Below are 16,796 nucleotides of genomic sequence, written 5' to 3'. Positions count from 1 at the left end.
CTTCATTTTCAAAACTGTACCCACTCTGCTCCCTCTACCTGCCCAGCTCAGGTCTGAGCAGGAAAATGAGAACCATTACTGGCAGCCGGTTCAGGATGAGGGTAGGAATCAAAGCAAAGGGACAGAAAGAAGGGGGAAGGCAGGGAGATGAACAGGGAGGCTTCGTTTGGCTCCAGCTAGGGCTGGCTCTGGGATTGCACTCTGTTCTTGTCCACGATTTATAGAGCACTGGGAACAGAGCCACAGACTGAGGGCTGGAAGGGGTATTAGCAGTCCCGGCTGACGTGGCCCAGCTGGCCTGACATCATGCAACTGGTTAGAGGCACAGCTGGGTCGAGAGACCATGCCTCATGACTCCTGGCCTAGAACTCCTGTCTCCACACCCACCGCCTTCGTAGAGATGTTTAAAACTTATACTGGTACTTAAAGTACACTCCTAAACGAATTCAGAATCCAACAACTGCAAAACCCCAAGCACCCTGCAGAGCGCGAACTTGCTGTGGACACACTTGAAAACTGTCGACTGAGGGTCAATGGAGGGGCACGGGGTTCTCAAAACAAAGTTTGTCTCCAAACGGTAGAGACTTTGGAGCCAAGAGAGAGAGCGGACTCGGGGAAGAGGAGGTGGGCCAGGGCCCCCCGGGAAGAGAGAATGGCATCTGCAAATGTGGGAGGCCAGGGAGCCATCCCTCCACCTGGGGAGAACCCCACCCCCGGGACCGTGTGGCCTCTCGGCTCTCCCTAAGTGACCCTGTGATTCTGACCCCCATCTGGGTGCCTCGGGCTGGCGCAGCCTATGGCGCTGGCAGGGAGGGTTCACCTGTGGCAGTCATGCCAGATCCACGCGTGGCGGCCGTTCTTGGGTCGGAAGTCAGACTGGCCATTGTTGTGGATCTGGGAGGAGAAGCGCAAGAGCCGCCGGTAGCCCGTGGTGGGGTTGGTGTTGGCGGCCGAGGCCGCGAGGCAGTTCTCCTCCATGGCGCACTGAAGCATGAACATGGGCCGGTCCTCCAGGTAGGTGCTCTGCTGCACGATCTCTGCGTTGAGGACCAGGTCGGGGGCAGCTGGGAAGGCAGACACAGGATTCAGACAAGGCCAGAGACCCCTCACCCCTTCCTGAGTAGGTTCCGTCTGATTCCTGAGCTGGCACTAGCCTCCATCCCTGCTCGAGCCTCACTGTCTAGAACTGGCTCCTGGTGTCCCCCCTCCAGGTCACCTTCCTTGTGGATCGCTGCCCCCAATTCCTCTCCCCCTTCTCTGAGAGTCCTCCTGGATGCCTCTGCAGATCCCAGTGCATGTACGCAAAATATGGACAGTTGTTCAACGTGGGTAATGGGTGCACGAGGCTTCGATATATTATCTTCTCTCCTTTTGAGTGGCTTGAGATTTTCCATAATAAAAAGCCTTACAAAAACAATGAAATGGTGCTATGCAGAGAGGGAACACTCTTAATACCTGGGTCTGATTCTTCTGGGAATGATACAAATGTATTTTCCACCATGTGTAATACTGTATGTAGATTTATAGTCTGCTAATACTGTTTCCCTTAAAACAGAACTTGACATATTCCTTTGTTAATAAATATCCATTACCACATCCACTTCACGGCTCCATAATATTTATTCATAACCCTATCCCGTACTTTTAGATACAAGGGTTGCCTGAAACCTTCCAGTTAAAGATGAAGCTGTGATAAACATCCTGTAGCAAATCTGTGTATGTAACTTTATTTCTTTAGAATATATTTCTATAAATGAACCTGCTGGGGGGCAGGGTTGCATACTTTCCAGGCTCTGATGTATATCAGGTTCTACCAGTTTCCACTCGCACTCGTTGCTCTACATGAGCGTTCTCCCCCAGGTACCTCTTTTAAAACAAGCTTGGGGACTTCCCTGGTGGCGCAATGGTTAAGAATCCACCTGCCAATGCAGGGGACACGGGTTTGATCCCTGGTCTGGGAAGATCCCACACACCGCAGAGCAACTAAGCCCGTGTGCCACAACTACTGAGCCTGAGCTCTAGAGCCTGCGAGCCACAACTACTGAGACGGTGCGCCACAACTACTGAAGCCCGCGCGCCTAGAGGCCGTGCTCCGCAACAAGAGAAGCCACTGCAATGAGAAGCCCACGCACCGCAACGAACAGTAGCTGCCGCTCGCCGCGACTAGAGAAAGCCCGCGTGCAGCAACGAAGACCCAGTGCAGCCAAAAATAATTTAATTAATTAAAAAACAAAACAAAACAAGTCTGACTTACTCAATTAGTGCGTTGCACATAGCAGGTGTTACAAAAAAAATCACCAATGGCTATAATCTATGTTTGCTAAACAATTGTATTAGAAGGATTAGCTTCTTTACCAAAGGATTAACTGAATTTTTCCTTCAAAAGTGAGACTGTATTGACCAAAGGATTAACTGTAAGTTTCCCTTTAAAAGTGAGATTGCATTGAACATTTCTATGTACTTCAGTTCACAAAAATGTTGTATGTGAACCATTTACAAGACCCATCCATCTTTTATTTCCTGACAGGTTGCTTGTAAATTTCTGAAGTGGGTGTCATCTGTGAGCTTGGCTGCGCTCAAGTTCACCAATGCCCAGACCACTCCTCGCTCGTCTGCATCTCCTTCCCATGGTCCCCAGGCTGCACGTGGAGCCCAGTAGATTCTCAGTGATGGGGCCCCGCCGCCTCTAGAGAGCAAACCTACCTGCAGGGACTGGGTGTGGAACCGCAAGGGAGTGAAAGGGCACTCCAGTGGGATGAGGGGTAGGGAGGCTCCCATCTGCTGAGAACGATTTCCTCTTGGAGGGCACAGACCGGGATGCAGCATTGCGGGCCCTGTGTCCTAGACACACTTTTTTTTTTTTTTTTTGCGGTACGCGGGCCTCTCCCTGTTGTGGCCTCTCCCGTTGCGGAGCACAGGCTCCGGACGCGCAGGCTCAGCGGCCATGGCTCACAGGCCCAGCCGCTCTGCGGCATGTGGGATCTTCCCGGACCGGGGCATGAACCTGCGTCCCCTGCATCAGCAGGCGGACTCTCAACCACTGTGCCACCAGGGAAGCCCAGCACCTTTTCTGAGGGTGTTGTGGTCTCTTATTCATTGTCTGCACACTAGTCAGTACTCACCGGACAGCCCCTCAGCTTCCCTCTGAGCTGGGCAGAGGGGTCTCCACCGGCCCCTCTTCTTTCCGAGAGGAGGCCGGCCCTCCCTCCAGCTCAGGAGTCTTAAGGTAACATGGTCTAACTTAGCGGGTAGCTGGCTTTCAGCACCTGCCATGGAATGGGGCCTTGACCTCCCTAACGCCCAAAACATCCCCCAGAAGCTCACCCGAGGCGCGCGCTCATCCACCCGTCTATCAAGTATTACAGCGAGCACTGCGCTCGCCTCTCTGGACAGTGCTAACAAGGAAGATCTTAGATGATGGCAGCAGAGACAGACAGAGCACATATTAATTACTTCATTATAATTGTGACCAGAGCTCGAAGGAGAAATACGCGGCGTTTTGGGAATTATAGCAGGGGACCCAATATGGGGAGGGGTCAGGAAAGACTTCCTTGGAGGCCGTTGCATTTTAGTTGTTCCATGGAGGATGAGCAGAGGTTAGAGGGAACTGCTCTAAGACGCTAATCTCAGTAGCACATGCCAGGCCCCTGAGGCACGAAGGAGGACCAAGGCCTGCGTGTACTGAGGCGGGGTGGGCAGGGAAGGCGGCTTGATATGAGGCTGGACAACACGTGCCTGTGCAAGACCCTGCGTTCACTGAAGTCGGTGGGAAAGCTTGGACGGGGCTGGAACATGAGGCAGCACAAGCGGGGGACAAGCACTGACCCTGGCTTCAGGGAAGGGAAGCAATGGGAGGTCCCAGGGAGGAGCCTCTGTGGCAACACGGTGCACAGGATGGACAGTGGGATGCAAGAAGGTAAAGGGAGTTGAGAAACTCTGGAAAGGTAAAAATCCAGATGGCTCAACTCTGGGGGGTATGATGAGGAAGACAGAGTGATATCAGGGAGAACTTCCAGGTTTAGGCTGTAGTTGCTTGGATGAGAAAAAGTAATTACAAAGGGTTGCCTGAAGAATATACGTTCTCTTTCTGAATAAAGTATTAAGCCAGATCAGTGTTCCTGGCCCCAATAACTTTTGCCCCTCTGCAGACTCTGACTGATACCTTCAGTCCAAGCTGAGGGGTTCTCTGAGCAATAGCCCCATGAAAGTCAATTTTTGCCTGCCGTGAGGATGTGGCGGGCATTGTTGATCTCATAACTCTCAGTCTCATAATGAGAAGTTCCTTTTGATCTCAGTATCTAGAATAGTGGACTTCTCTTTGACTCATGGGTTTGTTTCTATTGCATACTGTGAATTATATTAATGACCAGGTTTCCCTCTTCCCTTTGGCTGCTAGGAAGCTCACTGTATAATTACAATAGTAAATGTATATGAGTCTATAGCAGTAAATGTATAGGACTGTATAGTACATATTTTTTATTAACCTCTCTCGGCACCATTTTGAGCCACTACCTTTTTGCCAATACCTACTTTTTTAAAAATCTGCTTTAATCTTATGCTACCTTGAATTTTATTTAGGTTTACATTATCTTAATTTCCTTTTGGAAAAAATGATATATTATAAACATAAATAAATCATTAAGCTAAGAAAAGTCTCCTGATGAGGGTGAGACCCCTTTGCTTGGATGCTCTCCCCTTGGAGGGCTGGTAAGGGTGGTCACTTCACTCTCTCCTCTCAGACAGGATGCGACAGCTTATGACGTCTGCCCAGAGAAGCTCGCACTGGAGTTGAGAGTCCTGCCTTACAAGGGTTAGGAGATGTTGAGTGGGTCTAAAAGGGGTTGATGGGAGAAGGGACTGAGTTCAAGTTTCATCTTCTCCCTAGTTCTCCGTGATGGTTAACAACAGTGCATCACTGTTCCTTAAGTGCTTGCATTTGTTGTCACAACAACAATCTAATTTCCAGTTTCTAGGAAAAGCAACAAAGACTGTGGATGACAGCCGTTAACTAACTTTGCCAAGATCAGCTAATAGTGGCAGGCAGGGTCTGGTCTGGAGTTCTCTGGCCAGACTCCAGGCCTCTCCTACCTCCCAGATTCACAAGGGAATCATATGATAAGGCAAGGACGGGGGGGATCCAGAGAATAACATGCCTGCAGCGCTGTCAATGGGTCCTCTCAGCATGGAAGGGAACATACTGAGATGGTCATTCTGAATCCTGGCTGGGGTGGGGGAGGGGTGGGGGAGGAGTGGGATGGGCTTCCCTTCTACATTGTCAAGCTCTCTAGGATTCCCAGGGAGTCACCAGGAGGCTGAATCACCCCCAGGGTGTGAAAACAGGCAGGAAATGATCTTTCTTTTTCTTTTGGCCACACCGCACACAGCATGTGGGATCTTAGTTCCCTGACCAGGGATCGAACCCGTGCCCCTTGCATTGGGAGCATGGAGTCTTAACCACTGAACCGCCAGGGAAGTCCTAGGAAATTATGTGTGGAGCAGGGCGGAAGGAAGGAAGCTGACACTCATCGAGCACTTAGCGTGTGCTTCGCCTGTTAACCCAGAAGCATGTTCCCCAGAAGAACAAGTTCTTAGTCACTAAATTCGCCTAAGGCCACTTAAATAATCTACAGTGACCCGGCCTTTGAACCCAAGGCTCCCAGACTCCCAAGTCCTCCCTCCTGCCTTCCTCTCCACTGTCATCGGGCAAGATTCCAGGGTGCGGGTGCGGGTAGTTCCTCTTGACCCCGACTCTTCCACTTAACACGAATCCATCTCTGCTTTCCTCTTTTGCTCGGCTCATAACAGATGCCTCAGAGCCTTGCAAGGAATCATCAGTGAGACTCTGATCCCCTACTGGAGCCTGGCAGGGAGGGTGGGCTATGACACCCAGGAGCTCTCACTTTCTGAGCAGGCAACTCCAGCCCCGTGCTGTACCCCGCCCTCGGGGCAGGCCACGTCCTCTCCATCGTGGCGGCAGTGCGCCAGGGACAGCTCCGTTCCTGAGCACTTCACTCCGCTCATGACCACCTTGTTGGCGTTGATATTTCCGTGCCAATACCAGGTCTCCTGGATGAATCAACAACAACAACAAAATGGGCGGTACGTCACCTAGAATTGTCATTTTCCCATATTCTATCAAATTTCAGCCTCACAAAAGTCCCAAGCCTTTACGATCCCATTATTCAGTGGAGACAGCCAAGGCACAAAGAGTCACTTACCCAAGTCATGCAGGCTGTTGGTGGCGGTGCGAGTGAGACCCTCACACTGGATTCTGCCCCGCCCCCCTTCTGGAAAGCACGGCTAAGGGTCTGTTCAATGCTGTGTATCAGGAATGGCAGCTCATGCTGCCCACTCTCTCTCCCTGAGCCCGGGGCAGACATCACTAATCAATCACAGCACTCTCCTCTAAGCCTGACTGTGCTCTCAGAATCCTTCTCAACACAGCTCCAGGAATACACTACCAATTGATCAGAATTGGCAGGAGAGAAGAAATCTATTCACATACGTCAATAGTTAGTTCCACATTCATAAATCTTATTGGTTCTGTTTCTCTAAAGAACCTGACTACACACCCTTATCCTCTAGAGAGAAAACTGGGGCCTCAGGAAGGGATAGGGCTTGCAATCAGGGGCAGATTTGGGACTGATATCAGGGGCAGGCGCGTTCACAGCCTCAGCTGTGAGGCCCAGGTGTCTTAGGAACGAGCCGACGGGGAACAAAAACAGTTGGACAGCCACTCTGTTGTAATGGGCACTGTTTTTCGACTCTCCTTGAAGAACCGGAGAGCACCCTAGCTTGTCATAAGCAGTATTAGCAGAAACATTACATGGCCCTGCGAAGCCAGGCTCCCAGAGGGCCCTGGGTACCAGAGGCCTGCCCCTTCTGGATGCCCAGCACCTGCCCTGGGCCCTGGGCAGCCCCCAGCAGGCAGTCAGGCTCAGCAAGGCTGCCCGAGTTCTCCCACGTCCCTTCCTAAGAAACCCCTTTCCCGAGCAGGCCACCTGGCCACAGAGGCTGAAATCAGGGTTAGCAAAGCAGGATGGGGGAGCTTCAGACATTTTCTTGTTCTGGGAGAAGCTGAAGGAGAGTGTTTAGAGCCAGGATATTGAGGACCTGGGACTCTTCATTCCACGTCACGGGGAGGCATAGAAGGGTGGCCGCTTTGCCCCAGATCACTGCGCAGCCGGCTGGTAGGGCTCCGGTTGGGAACAGACCCGGAGCCTCCTGGCTCCTGCTTCTCCGGCCCCCAGCCTCTTTCTGACAATGTTCTCCCATAGGATAGGGTCCAGAAAGCAATGATTTTGTCTTTCTTCTGATAGGGGGCAGGAGCTTAACTGCCCTCAGCTGAGTCCCTCTCTTTAAGGAAGGGCCGGTGGGGAGGAGGGTGCAGTGGCTGTGAAAGGGCCCTGGACAAGGCTTGGGGATTTACCAGCCAACCAAGGAGAGGATGCCTGGACGTCGACACCGTGGGGAAGCATGTTCTGGGTGAGCTAAGGCGTCTGGGGGGTTGGGCTGGGCGGTCTTCACTGCCCCACAGGACTGAGTGGCTTCTGTCTGCAAAAGGCACATCGGGATGGCCCGGGAGGAGCCCTTGGCATAGTGTGAATCCCGGCACGCAGAGCTGAGACCGTGAAACCAGAGTCCAGAGAGCACATGACCCACCCAAGGACTCAGGGCTGTGGAGAGCAGCGTGGGAGCCGGGATAAGGCTCTTCCTCTGAGTCCATGGCTCTCTGTCTCCTGGGGCTCATGGAAGATGGCGACTGACGAGAGATGGGCAGGATCAGACTGGATGGAGGGTTCAAGGCCCTCAAGGATTTCTCACCTGGAAGGCGTTGCTGGCAAACCCCAGGCCCAGCTGCCGGCAGACCACCATGGCCTCCACGATGCCCCAGTTCTCGCCGCACACTGTCCCCCACACGAGGGACCCGTTCCTCTCCACCAGCACCTCCACTCGGCCCTCATAGGGGTTTCGGCCCCCGTTCAGGCGCAGCTGTGGAGAGAAAGGGAGGCAAGATCGCCACGAGGGGAAGGCAGGCTGATGCCCCTCCGTACTGCCCTCAGTCCCCATTTCCCCAAGGCAGGGGGTCCTGCCTGCGACACAGATCCCGCAGCATCGCTGAGAGCCTACTGTGTGCCGCAGGCATCGTGCCCAGCATGGTCTTCTGTATTCGGCCCCCCTCCCCCACCGCACCGCAGGCATCCTGGGGCCCTAGAAGCCTGTGCAGCTGGGGAGGCCCACGGATCCCTCTGAACAGCACAGCAGAATCTGCTTCTGCTGCCCATGTGCCCACCAGGGGGGCTGCTCTTAGATCAGACACTTGGAAGGTTGCCGCCAGAGGCCTTAAAACGGTAGAATCCCCTGACTCTTTCCTGGACCCTTTTCTCCTCGCCACACCTCCTGCCCCCGGGTTCCAGATCCTGAGGCCATCTCCTCCCACGGCGTCCCCCGCTGTCCTCCCCCGCAGAACTCTCTTCTGAGACCCATACGGCCAGCTGCCTGTCCCACCGGGCACCTCGGAGACCCCAGATCTAACTTGTCCTCTTTTCTCTCTCCACCTAAAGCTGTGCTCTACCTCCCCCTCGTTCCCTATTTCAGCTAAAGCCACTACCGTCTGTCCCAGGGGCAGCACACCGTGTAGCGTGAAAGCAGGCATCACAATAGGTAAACGATAGGACACAGCTGTGTGCCCATAGAACCCTATATACACAAATAGGCAGAGGGATGGGTTTGGACTGCAAGCTGTAGTTTGCCGATCCCGAACCTATTCCGTTAGACAAGCCAGAAACCTGGGTGCAATCCTCAGCATCGCCTTCTCCCTCATCCCCCCACATCCCGTCAGAATCTTCCTCCGTAGATTTTATCTCCCAAGTCTCTCTCTGACATGCCCTCCTCCCTCCAGCTCCATCCATCCTTACCCTCTCGTCCCAGGCACCATCACCTCTCACCTGAACCAGCCCTCCCCACCTCCTGTTGCCTCTCCTCTTGCCTTCACTGACCCATTCTCCACGCGGAGGCCAGAGTGACGTTTGAAAAACACCCAAGCGCATTCCTCCCCTAGAACACGTCCATGGTTTCCCATTGCTCCACTACTCCCCTCTGCATCTTAATCACGTGTCTCTCTCCTCCCTGTTCTCCAACCTCCAAGGGCACGGCCTTCTTTCAGTTTCCATGGCTACCTAACTTTCTTGACCATGTCACACCGTAAGTCTCATTTCACACTGAAGCCTATTATATACAGAAGCCCTTTGGCCTGGCTGGTCCCACTCATCTTTCCAATCCTAGACCCAACGGCGCTTCCCTCCGGTGGGGGTCAGTGCCCACTTACACAGTCTATCACTCCCTCTACATCTCCTTCCTAGCATTCTTGACAATTATGGTCAAGCTAATTCACAATTTAACGTCTGTCTCCTCTGCTAGATTTTAAGTGCCAAAGAGCAGAGCTGTATTTGTCTGGTTTACTGGACGATCAATAACTAAGACAGCACCTCCCACATGTTAGGTATATGCCAAGACTATTTTTGGAATGGATGAATACACGATCAGTCTTACGGAGTGAAAGCGTGGACCAACTTAAGTGAGCCCAAGCAGGGAGATCTGGAATTTGGGGAAGGGTTCTGAAACTGTGGCCTTTCATCCAGATACCTTACCCTGCTTTCCTTTATGCTTCTAACAATTCATTCCTTTGAGATAAGGTATAACACTTCCAGGAATCCTCAACTGTTTGTTTGCCCGTCCTTAGCAACGGCACGACACCTCAGTCACAGGTCGTAATTCTTACGGACTTGGGGGCTGGGAGGGTCACCGAGGTCAGCCGACAAACAGACAAGCCGAGGGCAGACATGATACTCGATCTACCTGCCACGGTTGTTGAGCGGATGCATAAATGAGGTAGTTCATGTAAAGTGCTCAAACAGGGCCTGGCACCAAGTGAGTGCCAAGAACTATCAGACATCCTCACAGCAATGATCATCGTTAGGGTGGGAGTCCCAGCAGAAAGCAAGTCTCTCTTCAGGGGAGCTAGAAGAGGTCAGAGCAGGCAGGAAGGGGGCTGGCCTTCGGGAGGCAGACATTTGTCTTCCTGGGTAGCTCTGGGCTGAAGGAAACCCCGATGAAGCTGGACACTGGACACTGGATATGCATTGTACATCAGCCATGACTAACACATCTTTGGATCTATGTAAAAACACAAACAGATGATGGGAAGAGCCATCAAGAAAGTCCTAGAAGAAGGGCTTCCCTGGTGGCGCAGTGGTTGAGGGTCCGCCTGCCGATGCAGGGGACACGGGTTCGTGCCCCGGTCCGGGAAGATCCCACATGCCGCGGAGCGGCTGGGCCCGTGAGCCATGGCCGCTGAGCCTGCGCGTCCGGAGCCTGTGCTCCGCAACGGGAGAGGCCACAACAGTGAGAGGCCCGCATTAAAAAAAAAAAAACAAGGAAGTCCTAGAAGGGCCTGAAGTTCAGCAGGGGGCAAGTCACCCAGCTCCAACATGCAGGGGAAGGCCAGCAGCCCTTGGGCAGGGTGCGCCTTCAACCCATCCGGGATATCTCTAGAGGTAACTTCAAGCCATCCCCTCTGCTTATTTGAGTCCTAATACAGGCCTGTATTGTACCATATACTTCCTTTATGTGCTAACTGAACTCTGCCAGTAATGCTGGCACCTTCTGAGAGATGAAATGAATTGTGCGTAGTTCACAGGATCCATTCATTCATCCGGTATTTATTGAGCGTTTACTATATGACAGGCCCAGTGCTTAGTGCTGGGAAATTCACAGGCAGACTTTCAGAGCGCTTATCGTGTCTCTAGAGGCCCTGTGCAAGCCCTTTATGGACATTCGGTCCTCACAGCACCCCTAGGAGGCAGCAGTACCATGTCATCCAAATTTCACAGATAAGAAAGGAGAGTCTCAGATACAGTGTCTCTTAACCATCATGCTAGACCACCTCCAAACCATGCACGTAAGCCCCCTTCTCCAGGGGTGCCTTTGTCCCAAAGCAGGGACCACCAAGCCAGAACTGGGGACCGACTCACAGTCAGGACGGAGAATGGAGCACTGCTGCTGGGAGGTTGGGGCTCTGAAGCCTGGGCTTATGTTCTGAGGCTTTTCCTGTCCACTGGGGTCAGACTGAGCCCTGAGGTTTAGGATACTCACTAAGGCACCCAATTTTGTGCCTTGTGCAAACCATCTCCGGTCGCCTCTGAGTCGCTACAGCCTTGGCAAGGAGCGGTCTGCCAGCCCCCCACGCGTGTCCCCTCTCCCCACCCGCCTGGCGCCCTGAGTCTCCGGCCTCCTGGCCCGAGGACACTCTGTGTCCTGGATAGACAGACAGTGGGGACTGTGATGGCGACCGCAGGCCTCTCCTCTCGGCCTCAGGCTGAGCCCTCTAACAGCTTGTGTCCTGATTGAGGAGCCTTGAGCCTCCCTTCTCTTTGGGAGGTCCAAGTCCTTTCCCCTTTCCCTCGGTGTGCTTTCTAGAATCTCACCGCCGAGCCTGGTGACGCTGCAGGCCGGCACATGGATGCACCCTGGGGAGGTGGAGGCCGTGAGTGAGGACCCCTCCCGTGGGCCAGGTTGGCACTGAAGTTCGGAACGCCAGTGGGCAGTGATGATTAAAAGCAGAATGACGATCCGTTCAAGATGTCGGAGTAGAAGGACGTGCTCTCACTCCCTCTCGCGAGAGCACCGTAATCACAACTAACTGCTGAACAATCATCGACAGGAAGACACTGGAACTCACCAAAAAAGAGACCCCATATCCAAAGACAAAGGAGAAGCCACAATGAGATGGTAGGAGGGGCACAATCACAATAAAATCAAATCCCATAACTGCTGGGTGGGTGACTCACAAACTGGAGAACAATTCCACAGAAGTCCACCCACTGGAGTGACGGTTCTGAGCCCAATGTCAGGCTTCCCAACCCGGGCGTCCGGCAATGGGAGGAGGAATTCCTAGGGATTCAGACTTCAAAGTCTAGTGGTACTTGATTGCAGGACTTTGACAGGACTGGGGGAAACAGAGACTTCACTCTTGGAGGGCACACACGAAGCAGTGTGTGCATCGGGACCCAGGGGAAGGAGCAGTGACCCCATAGGAGACTGAACCAGACCTACCTGCTAGTGTTGGAGGGTCTCCTACAGAGGCGGTGTCGGGGGGGGTGGCTGTGTCTCACTCTGAGGACAAGGACACTGCCAGCAGAAGATTTGGGAAGTACTCCTTGGCGTGAGTCCTCCCAGAGTCCACCATTAGCCCCACCAAAGAGCTGTGTAGGCTCCAGTGTTGGGTCACCTCAGGCCAAACAACCAACAGGGAGGGAACCCAGCCCCACCCATTAGCAGACAAGTGGATTAAAGTTTTACTGAGCTCTGCCCACCACAGCAACAGCCAGCTCTACCCACCAGCAGTCCCTCCCATCAGGAAACTTGCACAAGCCTCTTAGACAGCCTCATCCACCAGACGGCAGACAGCAGAAACAAGAACTACAATCCTGCAGCCTGTGGAACAAAAACCACATTCACAGAAAGACAGACAAGATGAAAAGGCAGAGGGCTATGTACCAGATGAAGGAACAAGATAAAACCCCAGAAAAACAACTAAATGAAGCGGAGACAGGAAACCTTACAGAAAAAGAATTCAGAATAATGGTAGTGAAGATGATCCAGGACCTTGGAAAAAGAATGGAGGCAAAGATCGAGAAGATGCAAGAAATGTTTAACAAAGAACTAGAAGAATTATAAAACAAACAAACAGAGATGAACAATACAATAACAAATGAAAAATACACTAGAAGGAATCAACAGTAGAATAACTGAGGCAGAAGAACGGATAAGTGACCTGGAAGACAGAATGGTGGAATTCACTGCCGCGGAACAGAATTAAAAAAAAGAAATGAAGACAGCCTAAGAGACCTCTGGGACAACACTAAACACAATGACATTCACATTATAGGGGTCCCAGAAGGAGAAGAGAGAGAGAAAGGACCCGAGAAAATATTTGAAGAGATTATAGCCGAAAACTTCCCTACATTGGGAAAGGAAATAGCCACCCAAGTCCAGGAAGCACAGAGAGTCCCAGGCAGGATAAACCCAAGGAGAAACACGCCGAGACACATAGTAATCAAACTGACAGAAATTAAAGACAAAGAAAAATTATTGAAAGCAACAAGGGAAAAACAACAAATAACATACAAGGGAACTTCCTTAAGGTTAACAGCTAATTTCTCAGCAGAAACTCTACAAGCCATAAGGGAGTGGCATGATATATTTAAAGTGATGAAAGGGAAGAATCTATAACCAAGATTACTCTACCCCACAAGGATCTCATTTAGATTCGACGGAGAAATCAAAAGCTTTACAGACAAGAAAAAGCTAAGAGAATTAAGCACCACCAAACGAGCTCTTCAACAAATCAAAAGGAACTTCACTAAGTGGGAAACACAAGAGAAGAAAAGGACCTACAAAAACAAACCCACTGAGCCTGCGCGTCTGGAGCCTGTGCTCCGCAACGGGGGAGGCCGCAGTAGTGAGAGGCCCGCGCACCGCGATGAAGAGTGGCCCCCACTTGCCGCAACTGGAGAAAGCCCTCGCACGGAAATGAAGACCCAACACAGCCATAAATAAATAATTGTTATGGGTTTGCTTTTTTTTTTTTAATTTTAAGGAAATGGTAATAGGAACATACATATCGATAATTACCTTAAACATGAAAGGATTCAATGCTCCAACCAAAAGACACAGGCTCGCTCAATGGATACAAGAACAAGACCCATCTATGTGCTGTCTACTGAAGAGACTCACTTCAGACCTAGGGACACATAGAGTCTGAAAGTGAGGGGATGGAAGAAGACATTCTTTGCAAATGGTAATCAAAAGAAAGCTGGAGCAGCAATACTCATATCAGTTAAAATAGACTTTAAAATAAAGAATGTTACAAGAGACAAGGAAGGACACTACACAGATCAAGGGATCAAGCCAAGAAGAAGATATAACAATTATAAATATATATGCGCCCAACATAGGAGCACCTCAGTACATAAGGCAACTGCTAACAGCTCTAAAAGAGGAAATCAACAGTAACACAATAATAGTGGGGACTTTAACACCTCACTTACACCAATGGACAGATCATCCAAACAGAAAATTAATAAGGAAACACAAGCTTTAAATGACACAATAAACCAGACAGATTTAATTGATATTTATAGGACATTCCATCCAAAAACAGCAGATTACACTTTCTTCAAAAGTGTGCACAGAACATTCTCCAGGATAGATCACATCTTGGGTCACAAATCAAGCCTCAGTAAATTTAAGAAAACTGAAATCATATCAAGCATCTTTTCTGACCACAACGCTTTGAGATTAGAAATCAATTACAGGGGAAAAAAAAGGTAAAATACACAAACACATGGAGGCTAAACAATACGTTACTAAATAACCAAGAGATCACTGAAGAAATCAAAGAGGAAATCAAAAAATACCTAGAGACAAATGACAATGAAAACAGGACTATCCAAAACCTATGGGATGCAGCAAAAGCAGTTCTAAGAGGGAAGTTTATAGCTATACAAGCCTACCTCAAGAAACAAGAAAAATCTCAAACAATCTAACCTTACACCTAAAGGAACTAGAGAAAGAAGAACAAACAAAATCCAAAGTTAGTAGAAGGAAAGTAATCATGAAGATCAGAGCAGAAATAAATGAAATAGAAACAAAGAAAACAATAACAAAGATCAATAAAACTAAAAGCTGGTTCTTTGAGAAGGTAAACAAAATAAATAAACCATTAGCCAGACTCATCAAGAAAAAGAGGGAGAAGACTCAAATCAATGAAAAAGGAGAAGTTACAACAGACACCGCAGAAATACAAAGCATCCTAAGAGACTGCTACAAGCAACCCTATGCCAATAAAATGGACACCCTGGGAGAAATAGACAAACTCTTAGAAAGGTATAACCTTCCAAGACTGAACCAGGAAGAAACAGAAAATATGAACTGATCAATCACAAGTAATGAAATTGAAACCGTGATTAAAATTCTTCCAGCAAACAAAACTCCAGGATCAGATGGCTTCACAGGTGAATTCCATCAAACATTTAGAGAAGAGCTAACACCCATCCTTCTCAAATGCTTTCAAAAAATTGCAGAGGAAGGAAAACTCCCAAACGCATTATGTGAGGCCACCATCACCCTGATACCAAAACCAGACAAAGATACTACAAAAAAAGAAAATTACAGACCCATATCACTGATGAACAAAGATGCAAAAATCCTCACCAAAATACTAGCAAACAGAATCCAACAACACATTAAAAGAATCATACACCATGATCAAGTGGGATTTATCCCAGGGATGCAAGGATTCTTCAATATATGCAAATCAATCAATGTGATACACCATATTAACAAATGGAAGAATAAAAACCATATGATCATCTCAGTAGATGCAGAAAAAGCTTTTGACAAAATTCAACACCCATTTATGATAAAAACTCTCCAGAAAGTAGGCATAGAGGGAACCCACCTCAACATAATAAAGGCCATATATGACAAACACAGCAAACACCATTCTCAATGGTGAAAAACTGGAAGCATTTCCTCGAAGATCAGGAATGAGACAAGGATGTCCACGCTCACCACTATTATTCAACATAGTTTTGGAAGTCCCAGCCACAGCAATCAGAGAAGGAAAGAAATAAAAGGAATACAAATTGGAAAAGAAGAAGTAAAGCTGTCACTGTGTGCAGATGACATGATACTATATAGAGAGAATCCTAAAGATGCCACCAGAAAACTACTAGAGCTAATCAATGAATTTGGTAAAGTTGCAGGATACAAAATTAATGCACAGAAATCTCTTGCATTCCTATACACTAATGATGAAAAATCTGAAAGAGAAATTAAGGAAACACTCCCATTTACAACTGCAACAAAAAGAATAAAATACCTAGGAATAAACCTACCTAGGGAGACAAAAGACTTGTATGCAGAAAACTATAAGACACTGATGAAAGAAATTAAAGATGATATAAACAGATGGAGAGATATACCATGTTCCTGGATTGGAAGAATCAATATTGTGAAAATGACTATACTATCCAAAGCAATCTACAGATTCAATGCAATCCCTATCAAATTACCAATGACATTTTTTACAGAACTAGAACAAAAAATCTTAAAATTTGTATGGAGACACAAAAGACCCCGAATAGCCAAAGCAGTCTTGAGGGAAAAAAACGGAGCTGGAGGAATCAGACTCCCTGACTTCAGACTATACTACAAAGCTACAGTAATCAAGACAATATGGTATTGGCACAAAAACAGAAATATAGATCAATGGAACAGGATAGAAAGCTCAGAGATAAACCCACACACCTATGGTCAACTAATCTATGACAAAGGAGGCAAGGATATACAATGGAGAAAAGACAGTCTCTTCAATAAGTGGTGTTAGGAAAATTGGGCAGCTACACGTAAAAGAATGAAATTAGAACACTCCCTAACACCATACACAGAAATAAACTCAAAATGGATTAGAGGCCTAAATGTAAGACCAGACACTATAAAACTCTTAGAGGAAAACATAGGAAGAACATTCTTTGACGTAAATCACAGAAAGATCTTTTTTGATCCACCTCCTAGAGTAATGGAAGTAAAAATAAACAAATGGGACCTAATGAAACTTAAAAGTTTTGCAAAGGAAAGGAAACTGTAAACAAGGTGAAAAGACAACCCTCAGAATGGAAGAAAATATTTGCAAACCAATCAATGGACAAAGGATTAATCTCCAAAATATA

The 16,796-nt window shown here is 49.0% G+C and overlaps 1 protein-coding gene across 1 annotated transcript in view; it reads right to left on the bottom strand.

The window, feature by feature from the left end:
• LOXL2 (lysyl oxidase like 2) overlaps positions 1–16,796 on the bottom strand; it is a 102,416-nt gene that overhangs the window by 13,173 nt on the left and 72,447 nt on the right. The window contains exons 8-10 of the mRNA XM_079926834.1: positions 7,825–7,992; positions 5,901–6,066; positions 821–1,064 (exon numbers count right to left, since the gene is read on the bottom strand). Coding sequence (XP_079782960.1) covers positions 821–1,064; positions 5,901–6,066; positions 7,825–7,992 — 578 coding nt within the window. The remainder of the gene's footprint in view (positions 1–820; positions 1,065–5,900; positions 6,067–7,824; positions 7,993–16,796) is intronic.

The sequence above is a fragment of the Stenella coeruleoalba genome, assembly GCF_951394435.1.
Source record: "Stenella coeruleoalba genome assembly, chromosome: 7".
Classification (NCBI taxonomy): Eukaryota; Metazoa; Chordata; class Mammalia; order Artiodactyla; family Delphinidae; genus Stenella; species Stenella coeruleoalba.
Note: the sequence above shows the minus strand (reverse complement) of the source record. Positions and strands in the feature narration are given on the sequence as shown.